The 22,986-nt window shown below is 43.3% G+C and overlaps 1 protein-coding gene across 1 annotated transcript in view; it reads left to right on the top strand.

Annotated features, from left to right (window-relative positions):
• The window catches only part of LOC311596256 (uncharacterized protein), a 200,734-nt gene extending 184,411 nt beyond the window's left edge, over positions 1-16,323 (top strand). Inside the window, exon 9 of the mRNA XM_084779525.1 lies at positions 13,587-16,323. Within this exon, the coding sequence (XP_084635651.1) occupies positions 13,587-13,897 (311 nt within the window). The 3' untranslated portion in view covers positions 13,898-16,323. The remainder of the gene's footprint in view (positions 1-13,586) is intronic.
• The last annotated feature ends 6,663 nt before the right edge of the window (positions 16,324-22,986 follow it).

Raw genomic sequence — 22,986 nt, 5'->3', positions numbered from 1 at the left:
TACCACCATGGATGATGGATGTATGGAAGCCTAGAAGATTGGATTGGCAATCTAGAGATTGTGTTAGATATTACTTGGCATTTGAAATGATATGATGCTGAGAGGAAGAAAATTCAGGCAAAGGATCCAATATGTGTAGGGGTAGGGTGAGGGGGAAGAGTAGTAAACAACCTTGGTGACTAGGAGACATGCACTTGGAAGGCTGGGTAGGAAAGTGAATGGGAAACCAGAGATCAGAAAGGCAAATTAAAGCTGGATTTTACAGGGCCCTAAATACTCTGATTTAAAAACAAAACAAACAAAAAACCTGGTGCTTTCATTCTCTGGCAGTGGAGCCCCTGGGCTTGTTTCTAGGAAATACATTTAAGCTCTCTCAGCTTTACCAAATCTTCAAAAACCAGCCTGTGAGGTGTCAAGATGTGTTAATAAGCTACCAAGAAAAGCCATGTCCCTCTCTCACATCAAGTTTAGGAACAGTAAGTGTCTACAGATAGGGAAGTAAAGGGGAGGCAAATGCAACATCACCACCCCACCCCCGTTCTCCACACTAATACATAAGGCTGGATTGAGCATGTTCTCAGTCACTGTTAGGGGGACCTGGTATGATTATTTCTGAGAAAGTGTAGCTAGTGGAGGCAGGTGTGTTTAAAGATGACTTTAAATTACCATAGTTTAGTGAACTTCACAGTGCCTAAATCTCTTTTGTGCCACCAAATTGTGTAATAATATGTAAAATAAGAAAGACTAGATGACGCATGAAAATTGCTGCTCTGGATGGTTTTGTCTCTAACACACACACACACACACACACACACACACACACACACACACACACGAAAAACAAAAACAACAACAAAAAACAGCTCTTTTTTTTTTTCATTCAATTTAAAACTCCCAGTGTTTAGCACAATGCCTAGCACACTGTAAATAGGACTTGGAATATTTTTTGCTAAATTTAATGGCTGGGATTGAAGTGTGTAGGTCAAGGTAGTGATGGCAGTGAAGGTCATCCATGCTCCTGTCATCTCACTACTGTGGGATTCTGACAGATTCTCCATTTTATGTTCTCTATGCAGAGACATCACTACTTGTCTAGAAATGGTTGCTTGAGGCTGAGAAGTGACACAGCAACACAGAGCCTGGGAGAGCTGCCAGCTTCTAAGAAGCACAGATTGCAGACTGCGATGTGAGGGGGGAGGGGAGGGAAGAAAAATGTGAAAGAACAACCAAAGGCACAGGCTACTTTATTGGTGAGGTGAATGATTGTGCCTCACATACTTCAGGATAGGCAGGGGGTGGGGACACTTAGTGGGGACACTTATGGATGTGACTGTGTGACTGTCATGGGGCTCCAGGAGGATGCTTACCAGCCAAGGGCTCTAGGTTCAGGCTAGGCTGGTTTCACAGGTCCCACTTTTACAAAGACTTCACAATTAGGTTCCAAAGAGAGCTGGGACAAATGGCTAACTGTGGTGTCTATTAGCATGCCAAAACATTTGCCTGAGCTCCAGGCTTACTCAGCACCTGTGGCCCCTCCCAGCATTTCTCACCCTTACTGTACCCTAAACCTCTTCAGCCCAGGGCCTTCCCTTCCCTTCCCCCACATCTGTTCCCTATATAAACGTCCCATTTCAGCCTTGCTCTCCTTTGGCTCCTATCTTGATTCGCTCTTGGCCTCTTTGTCATCTTAGGTCTCTTCTCTCTTTCTTCTCTTCCTCTCCAACTCCCCCCTCCCCGCCTTAACCCCCACCCCACACCCTCCTCTCCTCTCTGATTCAGTCTGGATTCTTTCACATGCCCCTGGCTGTGTTCTTCCTCATACTTACAATAAAATCCTTCTCCTCACCCATACCTAGGAGCAGTCATGTCCTCATTTCCTCATTTCCATTCAATCACTATTTTAAGGCTCTTAATTTCTTTCTTTCTTTCTTTCTTTTTTTTTTTTTTACATGTTTAAGGTACATTGGTATTTTGTCTGAATATATATATGCATGTGTGAGGGTGTTTGATCTCCTGGAACTGGAGTTACAGACAGTTGTAAGGTCCATGTAAGTGCTGGGAATTGAACCTGGGTCCTATGGAAAACCACTCAGTGCTTAACTGCCCAGCCATCTCTCTGACCCTCAACAACCCCTTCTCTGACTTCTTCCTTCCTTCCTTCCTTCCTCCCTTTTCTTTGTTTGTTTGTTTGAGTTTTTTTGTCTGTTTTTTTAAGAGACAGGGTTTTTCTGTGTAGCCCTGGCTGTCCTGGACTCACTTTGTAGACCAGGATGGCCTTGAACTCACAGAGGTCTGCCTGCCTCCCAGAGTGCTGGGATTACAGGCTTCCGCCACCATGCCCAGCTCCCTTCCCCATTTTCAAGTAGATCCATGGAGTATGAAATGGGTCCTTGATATCTACAGTAATGACATACTGTCTTCAGTTTTGAGCTGTACTGAGTTCCTGTTTGTTTTGACCATTTTCTCTTGGATTTAGTTATGAAAGAAACAAAAATTATGAAAATCAAATCTCTGCCAAACTAAAACAAGGAGTAATGCCTCATTATCTACCTGCCCAGTGACAAATGCTATCAGTGGTGTAATGCTCATCTCCCAGAATGCTCATAAAAGTGTTAAGGATAAGATATGTTATTTATATATGTATTAAGCCATATAGTACTATTTGCATTAGATGCTTTTCTCAACTATTCCATTTTAGTGAGGCAGCCATCATTACTAACTTTGTGTATGTCCTTGAAATAATTTTAGTTAATAAATTTTATGTATTACATAAGAGAGGATCTTCCCCCCCCCCCCAAGAAAGGGATTTTCTTGTAGTCCTGGCTGTTGTGGAACTCATTCTGGAGAGCAGACTGGCCTCAGACTTCAGGGATCCATCTGCCTCTGCTTCTTGGGTGCTGGCATTAAAGGTGTGAGCCACCACCACCAGGCAATACAGGCTCTCTTTCTGTAGCAAGGCTAACTAGCCCAGGATTTGCTGTGTAGCCCAGGGTGGACTGTAAGCCCTACCCCTGCTGTCTTCCACCTCATGAATGCAGGAATAACAAGCATGCAACACCATCCTCAGCTAATAGACTTTATTTTTTTTTTAAAGCAGTTGGAAGAAAAATAGAGCAAGAAGCAGGGTGCCCCCTGTCACATGTACAACCGTCCATCACTATGGATGCTCTGCTCCAGAGTGCTAGATTGGCTGCTCATGACAAAACTAGACCAATTAATCCATATCACCCACGGTCTATAGTTTACATTAGAGGTCATCCTATCAAACGTTCAAAACATTTATTTAGTTCTATAATGTATACATTATTCACAAATCAAAGTGGGATTTGCTATGCATATTAGTGCACATGTAGCTTCTTAAAATATGTTTTACGTCTCTGTGTGCTTAACAAATACATAAGTCCGTACAATTAGATCCACTTCATCCTTTAATAAGGCAGGTTGTGATAAGTTGTAGACTTATAATTCATTTTTATCCAGTTTCCTTTTAGTATCTTCATTTGTAAAAAATGCAATATAAGTGTTCTTATACATATGTCTTAAACATTTTCATTAATATCCATGTATGATCTTTTCTAGAAGTAGAATTGTGAGGTCATAGGGTATAAAAACAACTCTTATCTGTGATTGTACAGCAATGGTGATACCTTTCCCTCTGACCCCACCTTCCAGCCTGTGCCAAGCGTCATTTAATACAGTAATGCTATCATTAAGAGAGTTAGCCTCCATATTGATATTCCTGAAGCAGATGGAGGAGGGAATTTACATGTCAGTGACAATAGTAATAGCTAAAATGTACCCAATGTTCAAACTTGTACCAGGTGCTATTCTAAGTACTTAGTCCACTAAGCCCGTTATTATGCCAATTTTTCTGCATAGAAACTTGAAATAGTTAATGTTTAATAAGTCCATACATCTAATAAAAGGAATGCAGGATCTGAGGCGTGCTGTTTCATATTCTGTATGGTATCTTTATGTATTATACATACTGTCTCTAGGAAGGTGAGCACTATCATTATGCTGGTTATTCTACTGTAAAACTCATTTACTCCCACTGTACTGTCACTCTTCAAGAACAGGACACCTGTCCATATATCCCCCCATTCATATCCATATTTTATCACCTGCTATAATGACCACTTTGTTGTAAATAAATACATTTAGTGGTGTGAGTAATAAAGCTCCTGAGAAGAAGATATTTTATCCATCTTACAGACAGAAACCCTCAAATCAATGTTATAAAAATAGCATAGAAGAAAAGAGAATCCTGCAGGATAGTGGAGATGACGTTTGAACCTAAGGCTTTTGTTTTGTCTTGTTTTTGGGGGGGGACAGGGTTTCTCTGTGTAGCCCTGGCCCTCCCAGAACTCATCCTGTGGACCAGGCTGGTCTGGAACTCACAGGGATCAGCCTGCCTCTGCCTCCCGAGTGTTGGGATTAAACATATGTGCTGCCACTGCAGCTTTTGATACTTAATCTAAGGTGCTTTCTACCATGTTTAACTAGGCAACCCTTCCAGAGGCCTTGGAGAATCGTTCTCTTCCTCCTAACCACGTCTAAACTGGAAAACTTTACTGTGTGTGGTCCTCAGGCAGACTCTTTGGAAAGGGAGGCCTGGAAAAGAGATTTCCTGGAAGTACCACCCACAGAAATTGATTGACAGGAGTGCTGCCATCCTAAAGGATCACACTAATGATGACTATTCTTTATTTGAGATTCTCCTCCTTGCCAGGCATCATTCTCTGTAATTTATGAGCCTTGTCTCTTTTTAATGCTTGCAACCCCACTAGGTAGTTATTGTTATCTTTGTTTTGCATATGAAAAAAAAAAGGCATTGAGAGGCCAAGTGATTGCTCAAGGTTTTACAGTAGCGAGGATGAGATTGCTGTTCAAATCTGTGACCTCTCCAACGGTTCCTGAATTCTAAGCATTCTGGCCCCTTCAGGGTATAATATCAGCTGCCGTGAAAGGGTGCAGCGTGGGATTTTGAGGAGAAAGGCTATAAAGGGAAATTCCTTTTTCTAGATCCCAGAGGACCTAAGCAACCAAGAAACAAAACAGAGAAAACAGGCAGCTTGAGCCCTGTCTGGGTTGTGGAGGACACTGAAAGAAGCTTGATTTGTGTGGAAGGTAGGGGGGTTTGAGACCAGCCATTCCAATGTTTGAATCTGGGTTTGCAGCACATGATGCCTTTATACTCTTAACCTAGAAATGGCAGAGTTATTTTGGGCACAAAGCAAGAGCTGTGGCTTTAAAAATATGCCAACTGTATTTCTCTCTTCCGCTCCAAGATTACTGAAAATTAGCCCAGCTGTGGCCCAAGGCCCCAGTCATAGAATCTTCTTCCAGATCAGCTCATCCCACCCAAAGACAGTGAAACACCAGGAGTGGCAGTTCTGGGGACCCCTGGGGAACCAGCCTTTCACTTGCCCAGTCTGATTTCCAGTCTGCATCACCCTACCCTTCAGATCAAAAAGCCAGGCCTGCATACCTAGAGCTGCTCCACCTAAACACACACACACACACACACCCTTCTCAGTCCCAGGCTTTCCAAGGTGTGTGTGGTCAGAGTAACCACTGCCTTACTGAGCCAAGAGCCAGGGAGAGAATAATTTTTCAGCTTTGTTACCAAATCCCTGTATGATTCAGAGCAAATCACCTTGCTGTATCTGAAAAAAATTATTTAAATCCATATTTAAACAAAATAAAGTATTTACAGTAACTTAAAATTAGCCAAATAAATACATATATGCAAAATATGCAAATAAACGGCCTGGCTCATGGTAAGCATTCTACAGTTCTTTAATAAGTGAGTGAGTAGTCTGTTGCTCCATCTTACTAGCAAGTAAGAGTTACTTTGTGCCAGGCAGGTGCTCTTTGAGAAGAATTGCATTTACTCTTGTAACAACTGCTATTGTTACCCGTTTTACAAATGAAAGCAGAGGCCTGAAGATAATAAAAGATATGTGGAACATGGTAATTTATACCGTGCAGCTAAGCTTAAGCCTAGGTGTCCTGGTAACAATTTCAAGTCTTGTGGAGCTCAGGGAACATATGCTGACATTTGTCTGATTTTATGGGGATTTTTTCAGTGTCCACTAAGAACCAGGACACAGCAGGAAAATGAAGGACGCGGCTGCTCGGTCCCCAGGTGGTTATAGCCTTTCTGTTGTCTTTCTGATCCCGGGCAGGATTCAGATTTCAGATTCTTGCTGTGTTTTGTGAATGCAGTTTAGGTTTGTGCAATTGATTAGCAGCTGAGGGGCGGTGCTTCTCCAGTCAGTTCCAGAACCCAGTAAATGTGGGAAGCAAGGTGGGTTGGAGGAGGAGATGTCTTACATCTATAGCCTGTTTTGTTTTGTTTTTTCAGTAGTTTGTGGATTTTTTGCTTTGTTTCTCCCTTTAGTCTTGTTTTTCCCTTTAGTCAGAACAGGCACGTATATAATTCTAAAGTCAGGGGGAAAAAAAAAGGACCGGGGCACGGACAGTTGCTCAAAACTAGAAGACACAAAGGAAATCGGGGCATCTTGAAAGAATACAGTGACTGTGTCTGTGGCGCGGGTGGCAGAAGCAGCTAGGAAAGAGGGCGAGGTGGAGTGGCGTTGAATAGCAAGCCTCTATATGTTCCTGGACAAACGCCAGAGCCTTTGGTGGCCGGACTATGCCCCCTCGGCAGCGGGTCGGAGGCAGCAGCAGCAGCAGCAGCAGCAACCCACCCCCGAGGAGCAACAGTCCTGGGGAGCTGGCTGGCTGGCTGGGCCGGAAACGCCTGTAATCATTTAATAGCCTTTGCTGGGTGCGCTGACGGATCAGAGTGGGCGGTAGGCAGGCTCCAAAGTGCTGTCTGGCAAGATAGTCCTCGGCTTTAATCACAATGATGGGTTTTCTGGAAGCTCTTTATTAACCTCGGCACTAAGTCCCAGAGATGGTAACAAAGGGATGAATGGGGGAGAAGGGGGCGGGCCTGAAACCTGGAGGCTGAGCTGTGATTTTCCTGACTCCTCGATCTCACATTTGCACCCCATCCCCCACCGCCTTTCCTTTCAGCAGATTCTTGCTCGGAGGCCCCTGCCTGCCTCTCTCTGCCCCTCTCCCAGATGGCAACCAAACAGCCCTGTAACAACTCCTGTACATGTTTGTATTTTAGGTTTTCAAATGACCTTGATGCACAGCTCAGGATGTGCCTCAAGAGTCTGCCTAGATCCTAATTCCAGGCCACACCAGTTAAAAATCATGTGGCCAAAATTGGTCCTTTGGCTCCTCACCTACAAAACAGAGATACGTGTTAGCAGTATCTGTTTCTTACTGTTCTCTTTGTGCCCTTTTTATTTCTTGCAATTCAGCATAGGCTTCAGGGAGATGTTTACAGGCCTGGCATTTGCCTCCCATCTTCAGAACCCTCCCTGGCTTTTGATTTCCCCAGTCATTCTTAGTCCCTGAAGCCAGCCATGGGCCCATGCAGCCAGGCTTAGTTTATCAGGAAAGAGAATAGATAGGAATTTTGCCCATAGACCCCTGGGCAGTGCCCAAGTGGATTCTAGGATTATACGAAGCTGCCAGCTAACTAAACTTACAGAAAGCAGTTTTTAACAGTAAAAATGGAAGATCTGTACTTTTTAAAAAAAAATGCGTGTTGGTCTAATTTTTAAGTTGTTAAAGAAACTGGCCAGTACCAAAAAGAAACCAAAAAGCAACCCTGCCCCTTGTTTTCCCCCCAAATTGTGATTTGACTTTACTAAAACTCTAAATCTTGGCTTGTCATCTGAATATGTGAAATGGCTTTTCTAAGGATCCAAACCCTGTGGCTTGATGTTTCTTATATCCTTGTTCTAGGCCCTTAGGAGTCTACTTATTCAGATTTGGGGAGGGATGGTGGTACTGGGGATTGAATTCAGCGTCATATGCCTATTAGGCAAGAGGTCTATTATTCATCTATATTCCCAGCCCTTTTACTGCCATAAAAGCTGTAGATAGGGTCTCGCTAGGGTGGCCCAGGCTGCCTTTGAACTTAATAATACTTCTCCCTCAGCTTCCAGGTCCAGCCCTTCTACCACGTATTGGTCCCTGGCAGTAATGGGAGGGGCCTTGTGGGAGCTCTAAGGAGGAGCAGTGGTATCTCTGAAAGGAAGAGAGATTTCCTCTGTGGACCATTTGCTAGGACTGGCTTGCAGTTCGGAGTTTGCTGCATCTTGCCTTAGCATCTTTAAAAGGAACGATGTCCTCAGATCTTTCCGAAAGGCACAGCATCCAACGGGCAAAGCTAGCCGTGTATCTTCAGTTCTCTCCGTCAAAAAGAAATCTGAGTAGGAGGTCAGTAAGTGGCTGTCTCATCAGACCCTCAAGCTAGGCTTTCACTTGAGTGAGTGAGTTACAATGCAGATGCTGCTGAAGGCCCTCAGAGGTGTTTTGCTTACACAAGGAAGACCAGAATAGGCTTAGCAGCACAGTGTCCAGGGAGTACTGGGGAAACCACATCGCTTCCTGCTGCACAGAAGCTGGGCATGTGCACAGTGTACCTGGATAGCTCCAACTGGCTGAGTCAGTTAGAAACCAAAGCGGCCACAAAGGCCAAGGAAGCTTACTGAGGTATAAAAGAAGTCAGTTAGCTCCTGGCGGATGAGCCTGCTGCAAGGCTTCCCAGGACCAGTGCACATGGCCGCTAATGAGCTAATGTCTCTTAAACGCCATGGAAGGAAGGTATCTCTGAGCTCTGGCTCTCTGGGTGACTGCAAGAGGGCCCTCATGTAGAGTCCTGACTATGATCAGAAAATTTTCTCTTCTGGGCTCTTGTAAGGACAACTAAACTCCTCGGGCAGTGCCAAAACTTAGTTCTGGATGCAAAACCCAAAGCTTTATAAATACTTAAAAAACATTCCTCAGGGCTGAGGCTGTAGCCTAATGGCAGAATGTTTGCTTAGCATGTGCCCTAGGTTCAATCCCCATGTTAAAAAATAATTTAAATTTAAAAAAAAAAAAAGGCATAGGGGCCTTTAGTCCCAGCTGTTCTGGAAGCCCTCCTAGGAATGTAAGTTCAAGGGCAGCCTAGGCTACAATAGTTTGAGGCTCAGCTTAGCAAGACCTTGTCTCCAACTAAAATAAATAGTAGCTGGATAAATAAATAACAAACAAATAAATAAGGGCAGGTGGTATGTCCCGGTGGTAGAGCACTTGCCTAGCATGTGAAAGGCCTTGGGTTCCAAACAAAATGGACACCTATGCGCCTCCCCCGCCCCCCTTTTTTTTCTAGGCCTTTCAGAGTCAGAGCCTGTGTCTGAGAGTTTAACAGGAGGATTCTGTCTGAGCTAAGCTGCAGACTGGATTGCTTTATAGGAAAGAAATCAGTTTTAGCTTCAGAGAGGGGAACACGTCTCTTGCCCTAGCTCAGCAGCACTGTATGTAGCATTAACTCCGACAAGGGAATTGTGCCGTGAGAAAAGGGGTTTAGGAAGGAAGGAAGCTTCCCACTCCTCCCCTTTCCTGCTTGCTGTAAACGCGCCCTTTATCTAGCCCTCCTAGTCCCGAGCACTGTGGTATTTATATAGCTACCCATATGTGACACCGTGTGTGGAGTGTGCACTGTGCTGCATCAGGACCATCACTTTGTGCGCATTTGCTACTCGGACTTCAAAAGCATCATCAGTATAGACTTGTTTGGTCTGCCAGAGTGGCTATACCACGTCTGCTTTTCACGACCACCCTCTTGCCCATTCATTTAATAAATATTTTTATGTGCACGAACGGGCCAGGAAGTTTTACTAGGCTTTGGTTATACTGGTGAGCGTATCTACATCTAGTATGATGCCTTTTAAAACCTTGCAGAAGTAGATTCTTCCAGGTGAAGGAGGCACTTCTCAGCCTGAAATTACAGAATGCTTCTCTAAAGAAATAACACTTCGTCATAGACTAGAGCTCACTCATAACCATCTGTAACTCCAGTTCCAGGGGCTCTGACAACCCCCTTTGGCTTAGTCAGGCACCATGCACACACATGATACATGGATGTACATGCAGGCAAAACATCCATACACATACATTTTTAAAAATCTGGTCTTTAAGGAATGGAAGGGAGATATTCGAGATGGTCCTGGCTTCTCTTCTAAAGTCACTGTTAGACTTTTCCATGAATCTTCCAACAAGAACCTCGGAGAAGCGCTACACTGAAGCCTCTATTTCCCTAAGACGTAGTGGAAAAACCTTACACCTTCAGAATCTCCCTAACATTCATAAGATCTTGAGGCAAAACAACCCCATGGATGGAAAATAAAAACACTAAGTTACAGATTATTCACGGTTCTTATTTGCCATATTAAAAGTCCCCCACCCCCCCACTCCCGTCCCGCACCAAGGCAGTAGAAAGCCTTTGAGTTATTTTAAGTGGGAGAGTGATCTCATCTGATTTCTATTTTAGAGAATTTTACTTCCATTTTTAAAGCTGGAGGACTTTAAAGAATAAGGATAATTTGGTTATGATGTGTGGGATTAGAGAGGCCCAGAGGAAGCAGTGAAGCAAAGGAGGAAGTTGTTGCTTTGGTTTACATAAGAGATTATGACGTCCTGAAAGAATGAAGACGGGGAGGAAACAAGGCAGGTGCCCTTAGGAGGCATAAATAGTAAGTCTTGGCAATGTATTGTGAATAGAGAGTAGACCTGTAAGTAGAGAATGGACGATAAAGAACAACAAAGTACAGTGCCGCATATCCCGGCTAGAGCAACAGGGTCAGTGAGATCTCATGTCTTGGGACTGGGAAGATTTGGGGGGGGGGTGGCGAGAAGTAATCAAAAGTTTGATTTCAGATTCATTTTTCAGCTTGTAACTTCTTGAAATTTGTAAGTAGAGACATCCGAGAGGCAGATGGATGTAGGAGATTGCAGCACAGAGGGATAGGAACTTCAAATACAAATCTGTATCTCATTAATGTATTTGTTTATAGGCTGTCCTTGAACTGGGTACATAGACCGAGGCTGTCCTTGAACTGGGATCATAGACCGAGGCTGTCCTTGAACTGGGTACATAGACCGAGGCTGTCCTTGAACTGGGATCATAGACCGAGGCTGTCCTTGAACTGGGTACATAGACCGAGGCTGTCTTTGAACCTCTCCATCCTTCTGTTTCAGCCCCCTGAGTACTGGGATTATAGGCAAGTACCACATGCTCAACTTTATTTATTTAGATGGTCATTTATGCCCTCAAACAGGGTTGAGACACAAAAAGGAGAGTGCAGATATAAAGTAGAGAGTCGCAGGGCAAATCCGTCAAACACATCGCTGAGGAGGACCGTGTGAAGGAGGACCGTGTGAAGGAGGACCGTATGAAGGAGACTGGTCAAAGGCAAAAAGAAGGGTCAGGAGTGCGGTCTGTGTCGACGTGACAGAACCTCCACCAAAGGTGGAAGAGGAAGAAAATCTGCCTGACTCCCTTTTTGCTTTTCTAAAACCAAAACAAATTTGTAAAAGCAAACAAACAAAAGATGCTCATAGACATACACTAGTGAGAACCAACTGCATCCATTAGAAAACTCCTAACTATGTTCTTGACCTAGATTTGAGGCTATAGTAACAACCTGTACCAATCAGTTGCCACCTGCCATTTAAGTTGCTGTCCTTGGGGACTAAACTGTCCATTCTTTTGTCTTGTCAGTTGTATAAAAAGTCACTGCTCTTCTTTGAAATCTGTGCAATCCAATTTAAAGCCATCTCTTTGGGAGCTACCCAATGTCCTCGGTGTTTCTATGTGTGTATGAGATACATACACTATCAAGCTGGCTTCTTTTACTTTCTTTCATTAAAAAAAAAATCTGTTATAACACAGAAGCCTAGTCCAACACTAAGATCCCGTGGGGTTTATTATTCTCCTACATAACAAAGAACTCACGAGTCACTGTTTCAAGAAAGAAGTGAAAAATGTGTCTGAGGGGGATTGATAGGATAAGAATTGAAACGTGACTGTTGGTTTGGGAAATAGTATAGAGAACTTGGTGTGGACAATGTTCAAAACAGTAGTGCTCAGGGCCACCAAAGAAATGGTTGGAAGTAAGGCCTGGCAATACCAGGTGTGAGCAATCCTAAGATGCAGATGAACGTGAACAAGTTCTCTGGCTCAACTCTTTCTACAGGACTACCAAAAAGCAGAGTCAGAGGCATAAACTGTTATGACTAATAATTAAAACAATGAGATATGAGGTAAGGTAGAAGAAGGTACCAGGCAGCAGATATTATGTTGAAGAGGAGTTTATTAAATGAGCATCAGGGGGGAGGAAAGGGGGAAGGGTACCCCAAGAGAGAGAGAGAGAAGAAGAAGAAGAGGGAGAGAGAGAGAAAGAAAGAGGGTAGAGCAGAGAGAGAGGAGAGAGAGAGAGAGAGAGAGAGAGAGAGAGAGAGAGAGAGAGAGAGCATGTGGATGGAAGGTCTGTCCTTTTATATGGCCCTGGGTAGGGTCATTCCTCCCACCCCGTACCCCCCTCCCCCCACCCATCCCCCCATGGCAGGTAAACAATGACATCACAAGTAGGCAGACTGAAGCAGAATTCTAACATAAGCCCTCCTGTGGTGTCAAAATATTCCAGTTGCCATGGCTCCTGGGGTCACCTTTTCAGGCAGACTATCACTCCCCCGTTACAGCTTTGGCTTCCCATCGAAAGTCGCTATGGTACTTTATGGAGTATTTTCTAACTTGATTCTTGGAGAAGTTTTGCACTGAAGCCCCCTGTGGATACATAATCATTTTCTGCAGGCTCAGTGTAAATGCCACGGTACCCCTAGAACCCTATATAACTTTCTCCAATAAGACCAATAATTGTCTCTTCTGTAGTCCCACAAGAGTTTGCATGGGCCGTGACCGTTCTAGGGAAGGAGGCGTGGCTTGGGAATGAAACTGGAATGCTTTATCCAAACAAACAGATCCAGTTTACAGCAGGATTTCATCCTCTTCTATTGTGGAGCTGTGGTCTCTGTACTCCACGTCTTCCTAACTCATCTCTGTTGTATCCATAGGATCAAAGCAGATAATTAGTTCGAACAGTTCATCTGTAGTTTGGGCAGAATTGGGATTGAAAATAAAGCCAGATAGTGGGAGGCAGAGGCAGGTATATCTCTCTCAGAGCCTGAGGCCAGCCTGGTCTACGAACAAGTTCTAGGACAGCCAGGACTACAAAGAAAAACCCTGTCTAGAAAAACAAAACCAAAATCAAAACAAACAAACAGAAGAAAAAGAGAGTGAAAACAAGCGTGTCCCCTAATCCATATGCTGAAAGTAGCGTTTTCTGCTTTAAGCCTGTGTACTTCCTGTCATGTTCCCAGGCAAGCTTCCACGGCTGTGTTATTTAGGAAATTCTTCACAAAGAGTCAAAAGCATGTTATTAGAAAACTGGATTTGTGGGCCTTGTGGTAAGAAAAATCTGCCCTGCTGATTGTTTCCAGACACTGGCTTCGCTGCCCTCAGGCTCCAGGGCGGTTTCTCCCACTTGTGTATGGCATAAGGGAAGACACACACACACACACACACACACACACACACACGCGCGCGCGCGCGCACACACACACACACACACACGTTCACTGTTGTTGATTTGTGATGCTTTGTCTTTCAGAACCTGAGGCAGGAGAGGTGTCCCCTCCCGTGGGTGCTGGTGTCAACAGCAACAGCTGGACCTTTAAGTACGGGCCAGGCAACCCCAAACAGCCCGGTCCCGGTGAGTTGCCAGACAAATTCATTATCCCAGGATCTCCTGCAATCATCTCCATCCGGCAGGAGTCTGCTAACAACCAAATTGACAAAAGCGACTTTATAACCTTCGGCAAGAAGGAGGAGACCAAGAAAAAGAAGAAAAAGAAGAAGGGTAACAAGACCCAGGAGAAAAAAGAGAAAGGGAACAGCACGATTGACAACAGTGACCAGTGAGGCCACCAAACGGAAACAAGCCACTTAGCCAGTTTTTTGTAATAATGGCAAATCTCTCCCATGTAGCAACTCCCTGCTCCTTTCTCCTATGACATGAGCCCTCCTAGAGACCTCAGAAATCTGCAGAAAGTTCCCTGTGTCTGTCTTGATTGCATTGAACAGGTTTTGTCTTTAGAGCTTTCCTAAGTCTGGTGTTAACTCTTTTTTTTTTTTTTCTCTCTCCACTCTGGCTTGTTTTCAGAACCTAAAAAGCAGACCCAAGTTTCCTTTATCCTCCGCCGCAAAGGAGAGGCTTCCCAGTCCCGCCAGTGAGAGTTGGACTCTCTGCCCTGTGCTTCAGGCATCCTGTCTTGATGACATTTGCAGGGCAGGCTGACAGGTATTCAGGTTAAGCAGCTTGGGTGTTTGTGGTCACTGGGTATGCGTGGCGACCGTGAGTGTTTGAGAGCCTGATATTGGCTGGGATGGTCCAGATTAGACTAGCTGACACAAGAAGGGCTGGGAAACAAAGGCACATACACATCAAGGGGTCTTGGGTCTGGAGGGGGAAATGTGAAGCTAAGTGGGACCAGACTTTCTCAAACTCTCAGCTGGAGGTGTGGTGGTGATTCTCTAGCAGACAAAGCCATCCTCACTTGACAAACCTTCAAGTTTGTTGGCTGTAGTTATCACCATATTCGAAACCTGCATTATGCACGCAAGCCAGCAGTTCAAGTGTTTTGTAATAAGAGGGTCAGCCAGGGCAACAGAAGCAGATCTGATGTGTTTCCTGTACGTGTCCTTGTGCTCACGCTATTAACAATTCTTTTGCACACAATGTTTATGAAAAGGACATGTCCTTTTCCAACAACACATATGCAAAAGCAAAAGAAAAACCCAACACCTCACTTTATGCTCTTTATTGTTTGATAGATTTATTTAAAAAGAGAAAGTCTATAGCTATAAATCTTTAAAGAAATATGATGAATACAATTCCCTCAACCTCCCCCTCAAAAGAGAATCCAGTCTACAGCCATTTAAAATAACCATTGCTGCTACAGAAGTGCTTTAAGAGAATTGCCTGGAACATCTGTATTATACCGGCCACCTGCCAATCACAGCTTTACTCTTTCAGGTCACTCTGGGGCTGCCTCTTGCATGTATTAATTACTAAGTAAAAAGATCTTTCTCTCTCTCTCTCTTTTCTAAGAAAAATGATGTGCACTTTGATTACACAACCTTCTCTAACCCACTATACCAAGACCCAGAAACTGAAGAAAAATATTGTTTTCTCATACATACAGTGAGCAACTTTTCATTCCTCTGATCCTGTGATTGTCTCGGTGTGCTAGCCTACACCTTCGCCTTGTTTAGTTTTCCTTTTCTATAACACTCTGAATTGCTAACTTACTAACACCTATGATGTTACCTGAATCAATCTCCCATATGTATGCTGTATGCTATTATAAGACTCCTGAGATATACTTACTCTGTGCTTGTGTATGTGAATGTTAATGCAACTATTACCTAGAGTGAACTTTAAGCTTTATTGTTGAATGTAAGCCCATTATATTTACTTTTGTACACCTGTGGAAAAGTGGAATAGTGTTTTTTTCTTAAACCATTGTTAATCAGCTTTTTGTGTATGAAAGACACAGTAAAATTTCTTTCTTAAATCAAGATGCTGGTGATTCAAGGAATTTTATTTATGGTCAGCCAAGGGCTGTCTCTCTTGCCAAGACTCCTGCTGGCAAGGGAATGGATAAAGCTGTTTTTTTCTAGTAACAATTCTGGAATAAATACGGAAGAAATAAAGAAAATCCCTGAGGGTATGCAAGCACAAAATTGTACCAATCTGACCTCTTTGAATTTGCAGTTTGCTTTGAAATACTATCCAGAATATCAGCTCATAGAAAGTAATAAAATTTACTGTTACCATAAATAAGACATTTTAAGTTCATTGTGCACAGCTTAGATGTTTGATTAATTATATTATCTATTTAAAATAATAAAAAAAAGATGTAGGAGTCTGTTTTAAAAGGCATAAAAATCTCAAAAAAAAAACCTGTCTTGTCTACTTTTAGCTTCATTCTCCCATATTTTGAAGGGTGTGTAACTTCAGCTCTGCAGGATTGCATGGGGTAAAACTTGTTGACAACACATGTGAACCATTGCTACATTGTAGGTTGTGATCATTTTGCCCCACTGAAGCCCATGTAACTGACCTTACGTGCCTTTTGAACTAGGAGAATCGGGCTAATTTATTAATGATGATAACTATAATGTATATGTACAGCACTTTTTAAATTTATGAAGTGCTTTCCAATTCGTGTTAGTTACTAGTTATTACAGCTGTAAGGATAAAACACGTCATGTGGATTCATTTTTAATTGGTGCTATTGGTATTTCCTCTGTTATTGCTAATAAATGAAAATGGTGGTGTGAAAGCAATGGTGGTCATTTCTCAGTAGAAGAGTAGGAGAAAAATGGGATGCTGATGGTCATTAGCTGCTACTGCTGCGGAATATCTGGCCGTCACCCTGGCTTTTCTGCTTATCACTGAGGCAAACAGATGGGATCAAGAGTCATACTTCACAGATGGGAGGGTGATGGTTACTTCCCACTTTGCTATTTCAATCTGACAAGAACCACAAAAATCAGTTTTTATCATTAGAGACCCCTCCCAAGCCATCTTGTTTGTTTACTTACTTAGCCCTTGTACTTCTCTACAATTAGGAAGCCAAGTAATAACACACACACACACACACACACACACACACACACACACTGCCCCCTTGTACCTCTCTACAATTAGGAATCCAACACACACACACACACACACACACACACACACACCCTACCCCCACAAATAAACCTTTGTTGATTATAGAATATTTAACCGCCACCCTCCTGGATAGCTTCAGCCCATGTTACTACATGTTCTGTGACAGATAGATTAGATTATCCTTCTGCAGCTAAATTTTGATGAGCATAGGCTTTAGATGTGGTCTTTCTCACTATGAAGCAGTTTTACCCTTGGGGGACACCAGAAGACATTTTTGTCTTCTTTGCTGAGAGTGCTGTGGCTTTTAGTGGGTAGAGACCAAGGACACTGCTCAACACCCCACAGGGCAAAGGAAAGCCACACAGGAAATGAGTTCTCTAGTGTATAAACATAAATTTAATTCTTGGGCTAAATCTAGATTTTTAACCCATTCACACACTAAAAATGCACTAGACAAGTAAACAAAACAAAACTACAACATTAGGGCTGGAAAGCAGAAGCGTCCTTAGGAAACGGTAAGGTGGTCACTCCTAGCCCTATTTAATCACATTTTCACCAGTTTCCTCTCCACCGAGGAAATTATTTCTCCTGATTAGCTTGGCTGCTGACCAACATGACACAGTGCAGCTTGCAACTATGATACCTTCTTTTCCCTCAGGAATGAGTGTGTATGCATGTACATGTGAACACACACACACACACACACACACGTTTTATTATTAAGATGTAGTGGTGCTACCCTCCCTTTGATATGTACCCAACAGAGGTACATACTGACTCTATTGTTCTCCTATTGAATTAAACTGCTCCTTGGTTTCCAGTTTCTCCTGAGGCTGATCTATGGAGATCACTTTGGGGCTGCTGAAACACGAAACCCTGAAGATCAGTTAGCCTAAACAAATCTCCAGGCTTATATGTTTACCCTTAACTCCTTTAAGAAGTACTAGATTTACTTCCATAATGGAGTCCAGTCTGCAGAGCAAAATGGGAACTTAAAAGACATGAGATAATGAGAAAAGTTCAGTATTTCATTGATACAAAATTGTCATATGATGTGTAGCGCTCTAGCTATGAAAGTGACAAGCAATTACTATAAATACCAACCAGTTTAAGAGAAGCGCTACAATAAATAACTGACACGTAAGTGTGTGGGAGAGTTGATTCACATAGCTCCCATTTTTTAACTTTTTGCTTCTACTGTGTTACTGTGATTTTGTGATATTGAACGTCTAGTATGAAAGTCACACGTTCTTTTTAAGTAGAGCAGCCAATCCGGAGGTACAGTGAAACAATCAGAGGTTCATTGAATGACTCAGCAGATGAGTTCAGTCCTCAGTACCATATGCTAAAAGGACAGCACTGACTCCCACTCGCTTCCTTTAGCTCTCAAAGCACACTACCCGTGAATAAATGTAATCATATTTTAAAAAGTGTTATATATAAGAATAAGATGATAGACTCAAGGTACCAAATATTATATTATGTGGAGTTTATTAGATGAGCATGGGGGAAGAAGGAAAGGGGGAGGGGTACCAGAGAGAGAGAGAGAGAGAGAGAGAGAGAGAGAGAGAGAGAGAGACAGAGACAGAGACAGAGACAGAGACACAGAGGCAGGGACAGTAAGAAGAGAGAGAAAGAGGAGAAAAGGGTAGAGAGGTAAGGGGGGGGAGAAGGAGTAGAGAGAGTGAAAGGAGAGAGAGAGAGAATGAGAGAGAAGGAGGTAGAGAGAGACCATGTGGAGGGTCTGTCCTTTTATATAGCCCTGGGCAGGGCCACGCCCCCTGTAGCAGGTAAGCAATGACATCACAAGTAGGCGGATTGAAGTAGAATGCTAACAAAAAGAAAAAACTATTACACAAATAATCAGTGTGAACTGTTTTCCACATTTCCCCTCTGTGCATGCATCTGCACATATCACACACAAGCTAAGCTGTTTTCTTTTTAAAGTAAAACCAAGACAAAAGTACTTCTATGATTGTTTCCCTGTAGAATTTTTAACTATAACAGAGATTTCCTCGAGTCCCACACAAATTCAGGTCTTAGTGTACTCATACGTCTAGATTTTGGCTACCAGAACTAAAAAGTACTGTGTGTTTTCAGTGATGCATCCTGTGTCTGGACTTTAAATCTGTATATTCTGCAGAGGGAGTCTTTTAGGCATCTTCCTCTACAATAATTACATCCCTCTATCTAAAAACAAATTTGTTTTCAGTACTCAGCAGCATATTTTAGCTCTGTCTATAGATAAATGAGGAAAAACAGGAAGAGACACAAGAAAAACAGGAAAAAGCTAGATACACATGTTAACAACACCACCAAAAGAACCTGAGAATTAAAATATCTGCTTAGTTTTACAATCATTTGGCTTAGCATTGAGGAGAGAACGCTCTACTTTTCTTCTCAGCTGAAAGGTAGAACTTGGTACTCGAGGAAATGATTTTACTTTTAACAAAAGTAAATTGCTTATCAAATAATAAAATTGACAGTGAAGATCAAGGCAATCATTTGCACCTTAAAAAAAAGAATTTCAATAGCAAAACCTCAAAGTTTGAGATGATTTTTTTCTCCTTAAATTATTAATACCATTTTCTCTCCCAAACCAGTCTTTCAAAAAGAAATTGCGTTCCTGATTCCTAAGGCTTATTCCATTTTCTATGGCCAAGAGCATTCACTACTATCTATAGAGAGCACACGTGACTCTGCTGTAGCAGCTGTCCAGGCCTCTCCCTCCTCCTCCTCCTCCTTCCCCTCTTCCTCCTCCTCTTCCCCTGATCCTCCTCCTCCTCCATCCCTTTTAGGTCTAGAGACAATTTCTTATGGACCTTGGATCTCAGAAACTCCTCATTCTGTCACACCTTTCCAAGAGGTACAGCAGGATGACAGCCCAACTCCACATCTGGCAAGGCTGTTCTAGAGCACTGGTGAGTGGTGTGCCCGCTGGCAAGTGGTACATCTAGAATAGGAAAGCAGTGCCAAATATCACCTGGAGGCGGAGTGGGGAGCCTCTGGGGTGGAAAGAGAGTTCTTGTACACGCTAAGCACAAATCAGAAAAATTTCAAATCGCTTGGGTATTTTCTTTTGTGCAGCTTTAAAATGGCAGGCTCTACAAATTTCGGGAATCCCTTGTTTTTAATAGCTGAGTAGTATTCCAAAGTGTAAATGTACCACAGTTTCTTTATCCATTCTTCTACTGAGGGACACTTAGGCTGTTTCCAGGTTGGATTGAACTAGAAATGATCATAATGAGTGAGTTCACCCAAAAGCAGAAAGAGTCAAATGGTATGTACTCACTCATATCTCGACACTAGCCCAAGGGACATGTCCCATGAATGTCTTCATTTATCAGGAAAGTGGGACAAAGGGGAGGACAGCCTATTGGGACTCTAGGTGAGAGAAGCATGGGAAAATGGGGAAATAGAAGGAGCCAGAGGGTCCTAGAAACCTACAAGAAGAACATTATGACAGGCAGATCTGGGCCTAGGGGTCCTGCTCAAACTTTGGCACCAGCCAAGGACAATATATGCGGTAAACTTCGAAGGCCTACCCAGATCTACCCAATGGACAGGACATTCTCCATAGTTGAGTGGAGAGTGGGGTCTGACTTTCACATGAACACTGGTGCCCCATATTTGACCATGTCCCCTGGATGGGGAGGCCTGGTGGCACTCAGAGGAAGAATAGCAGGCTACCAAGAAGAGATTTGATACCCTATGAGCATATACAGGGGGAGGAGGTCCACCTCAGTCACAGTCATAGGAGAGGGGAATAAGGGGAAAATGGGAGGGAGGTAAGAATGGGAGGATACAAGCAATAGGATAACAACCGAGATGTAATATGAATAAATTAATAAAATATATTTAAAAATGGCAAGCTCAGTGGGCAATACAACATCATTTCTACTGACAATTGCCTACTGTAGGGTAGATTCTTAGATGACAAAACAGCCAATTCTATTTAGGTTAAGCTAAAAATGATTTACAAATAGGATGCATGATTGTCCCACTGAAACCAAAGATAGGAGTAAGGCTGGACTTCAAAAAATGACCCAAAAACCCAGGTAATTCAAAATGAAAAGTTCTTTTTTTTAAAGTTTCTCTTCCTCATTATCTATCTTAATATATTTGGTTCATTTCCATGTCCCTCTCCTCCTGTTTCCCCAAGGTTCCAAATATATAACCCAGCGATCCATAAAAGCTACCTTCTATTTCAGATTCCCAATTCTGAAGTATTCATGGGTCACCTTTGGTCCCACCAGTCATGAGTTAAGGGCTGTGTCTAGGAACGAGAGTTCCAATAAAAGCGGCAAGAAGACGTTTAACAAGCTAATAACAGCGGCTACCCTCCGGGTGTACACTAAGCATCTACCCTCTGGGTGTACACTAAGCATCTACCCTCCGGGTATACACTAAGCATCTACCCTCCGGGTGTACACTAAGCATCTACCCTCCGGGTGTACACTAAGCATCTACCCTCCGGGTGTACACTAAGCATCTACTCTCTGGGTGTACACTAAGCATCTACCCTCCGGGTGTACACTAAGCATCTACCCTCTGGGTGTACACTAAGCATCTACTCTCTGGGTGTACACTAAGCATCTACCCTCCGGGTGTACACTAAGCATCTACCCTCCGGGTTACCCTCCGGGTATACACTAAGCATCTACCCTCCGGGTGTACACTAAGCATCTACCCTCCGGGTGTACACTAAGCATCTACCCTCCGGGTATACACTAAGCATCTACCCTCCGGGTGTACACTAAGCATCTACCCTCCGGGTGTACACTAAGCATCTACCCTCCGGGTGTACACTAAGCATCTACCCTCCGGGTGTACACTAAGCATCTACCCTCCGGGTGTACACTAAGCATCTACCCTCCGGGTGTACACTAAGCATCTACCCTCCGGGTGTACACTAAGCATCTACCCTCCGGGTGTACACTAAGCATCTACCCTCCGGGTGTACACTAAGCATCTACCCTCCGGGTGTACACTAAGCATCTACCCTCCGGGTGTACACTAAGCATCTACCCTCCGGGTGTACACTAAGCATCTACCCTCCGGGTGTACACTAAGCATCTACCCTCCGGGTATACACTAAGCATCTACCCTCCGGGTGTACACTAAGCATCTACCCTCCGGGTGTACACTAAGCATCTACCCTCCGGGTGTACACTAAGCATCTACCCTCCGGGTATACACTAAGCATCTACCCTCCGGGTGTACACTAAGCATCTACCCTCCGGGTGTACACTAAGCATCTACTCTCCGGGTGTACACTAAGCATCTACCCTCCGGGTGTACACTAAGCATCTACCTTCCGGGTGTACACTAAGCATCTACCCTCCGGGTATACACTAAGCATCTACCCTCCGGGTGTACACTAAGCATCTACCCTCCGGGTATACACTAAGCATCTACCCTCCGGGTGTACACTAAGCATCTACTCTCTGGGTGTACACTAAGCATCTACCCTCCGAGTGTACACTAAGCATCTACCCTCCGGGTGTACACTAAGCATCTACTCTCCGGGTGTACACTAAGCATCTACTCTCTGGGTGTACACTAAGCATGTACCCTCCGGGTGTACACTAAGCATCTACCCTCTGGGTGTACACTAAGCATCAGCCATTGCACATCAGAAAGGGGCCAAAAGAAACTTCCTTAATAATGAGGAAATTGAGGGCCAAAGAAAGAACAGCCTTTCCCATGTCACACAACTAGTCAGTGACAAGATAAATTCATTCCCTTATTAGCACAAGACCGGAGACAACTAGGGCTAAAAGACAGCACCCATTTCTTTATGCCCTTGAGAGTCATAAACAGTATAACCCAGAAAGGCTGTACTAATATCAGAGTATTTCACGGTTACATTGTTCTCCTTTTATTCAGAATTTAAAAAATCAATATTGATTTCTATCTGTTGATTCTAAAAGTAACACAAACTTTCCTTTTTCTTTTTAAATAAGTCATATGGAAATCTAGGATTTACATAAACAGGAAGACAAGTAGAAAGGCATCATTAGGAATGTAAAATGTGCTTTTCCATTTAATTTTCAAGGCATAATATAACTGAGTGGTTAAAAAAAAATGACTTGCTAAATAGGAGCCTTCTCCCTTGTCCAGAATCCTGAATGGAATATGATAAAAGAAGAGCATCAAAGTTAGATGTGTTCCCATAAACTTCTTTTCTCTACTATCTAGGGTGGGTGGGTTGGAAGGGAGGTATAATTTTAAAGAACTCCAAATAAAGTAGGTTTGAGAAAGTTCAAAGCCTACAGTCTTTTTAGTGCTGATAAAGATGAGTTAAAGCATAGGTTCCTGTGAA

Source organism: Acomys minous (genome assembly GCF_964271855.1).
Source record: "Acomys minous genome assembly, chromosome: 4".
Taxonomy (NCBI): Eukaryota; Metazoa; Chordata; class Mammalia; order Rodentia; family Muridae; genus Acomys; species Acomys minous.
This window is presented reverse-complemented; position numbering and strand designations above follow the sequence as displayed.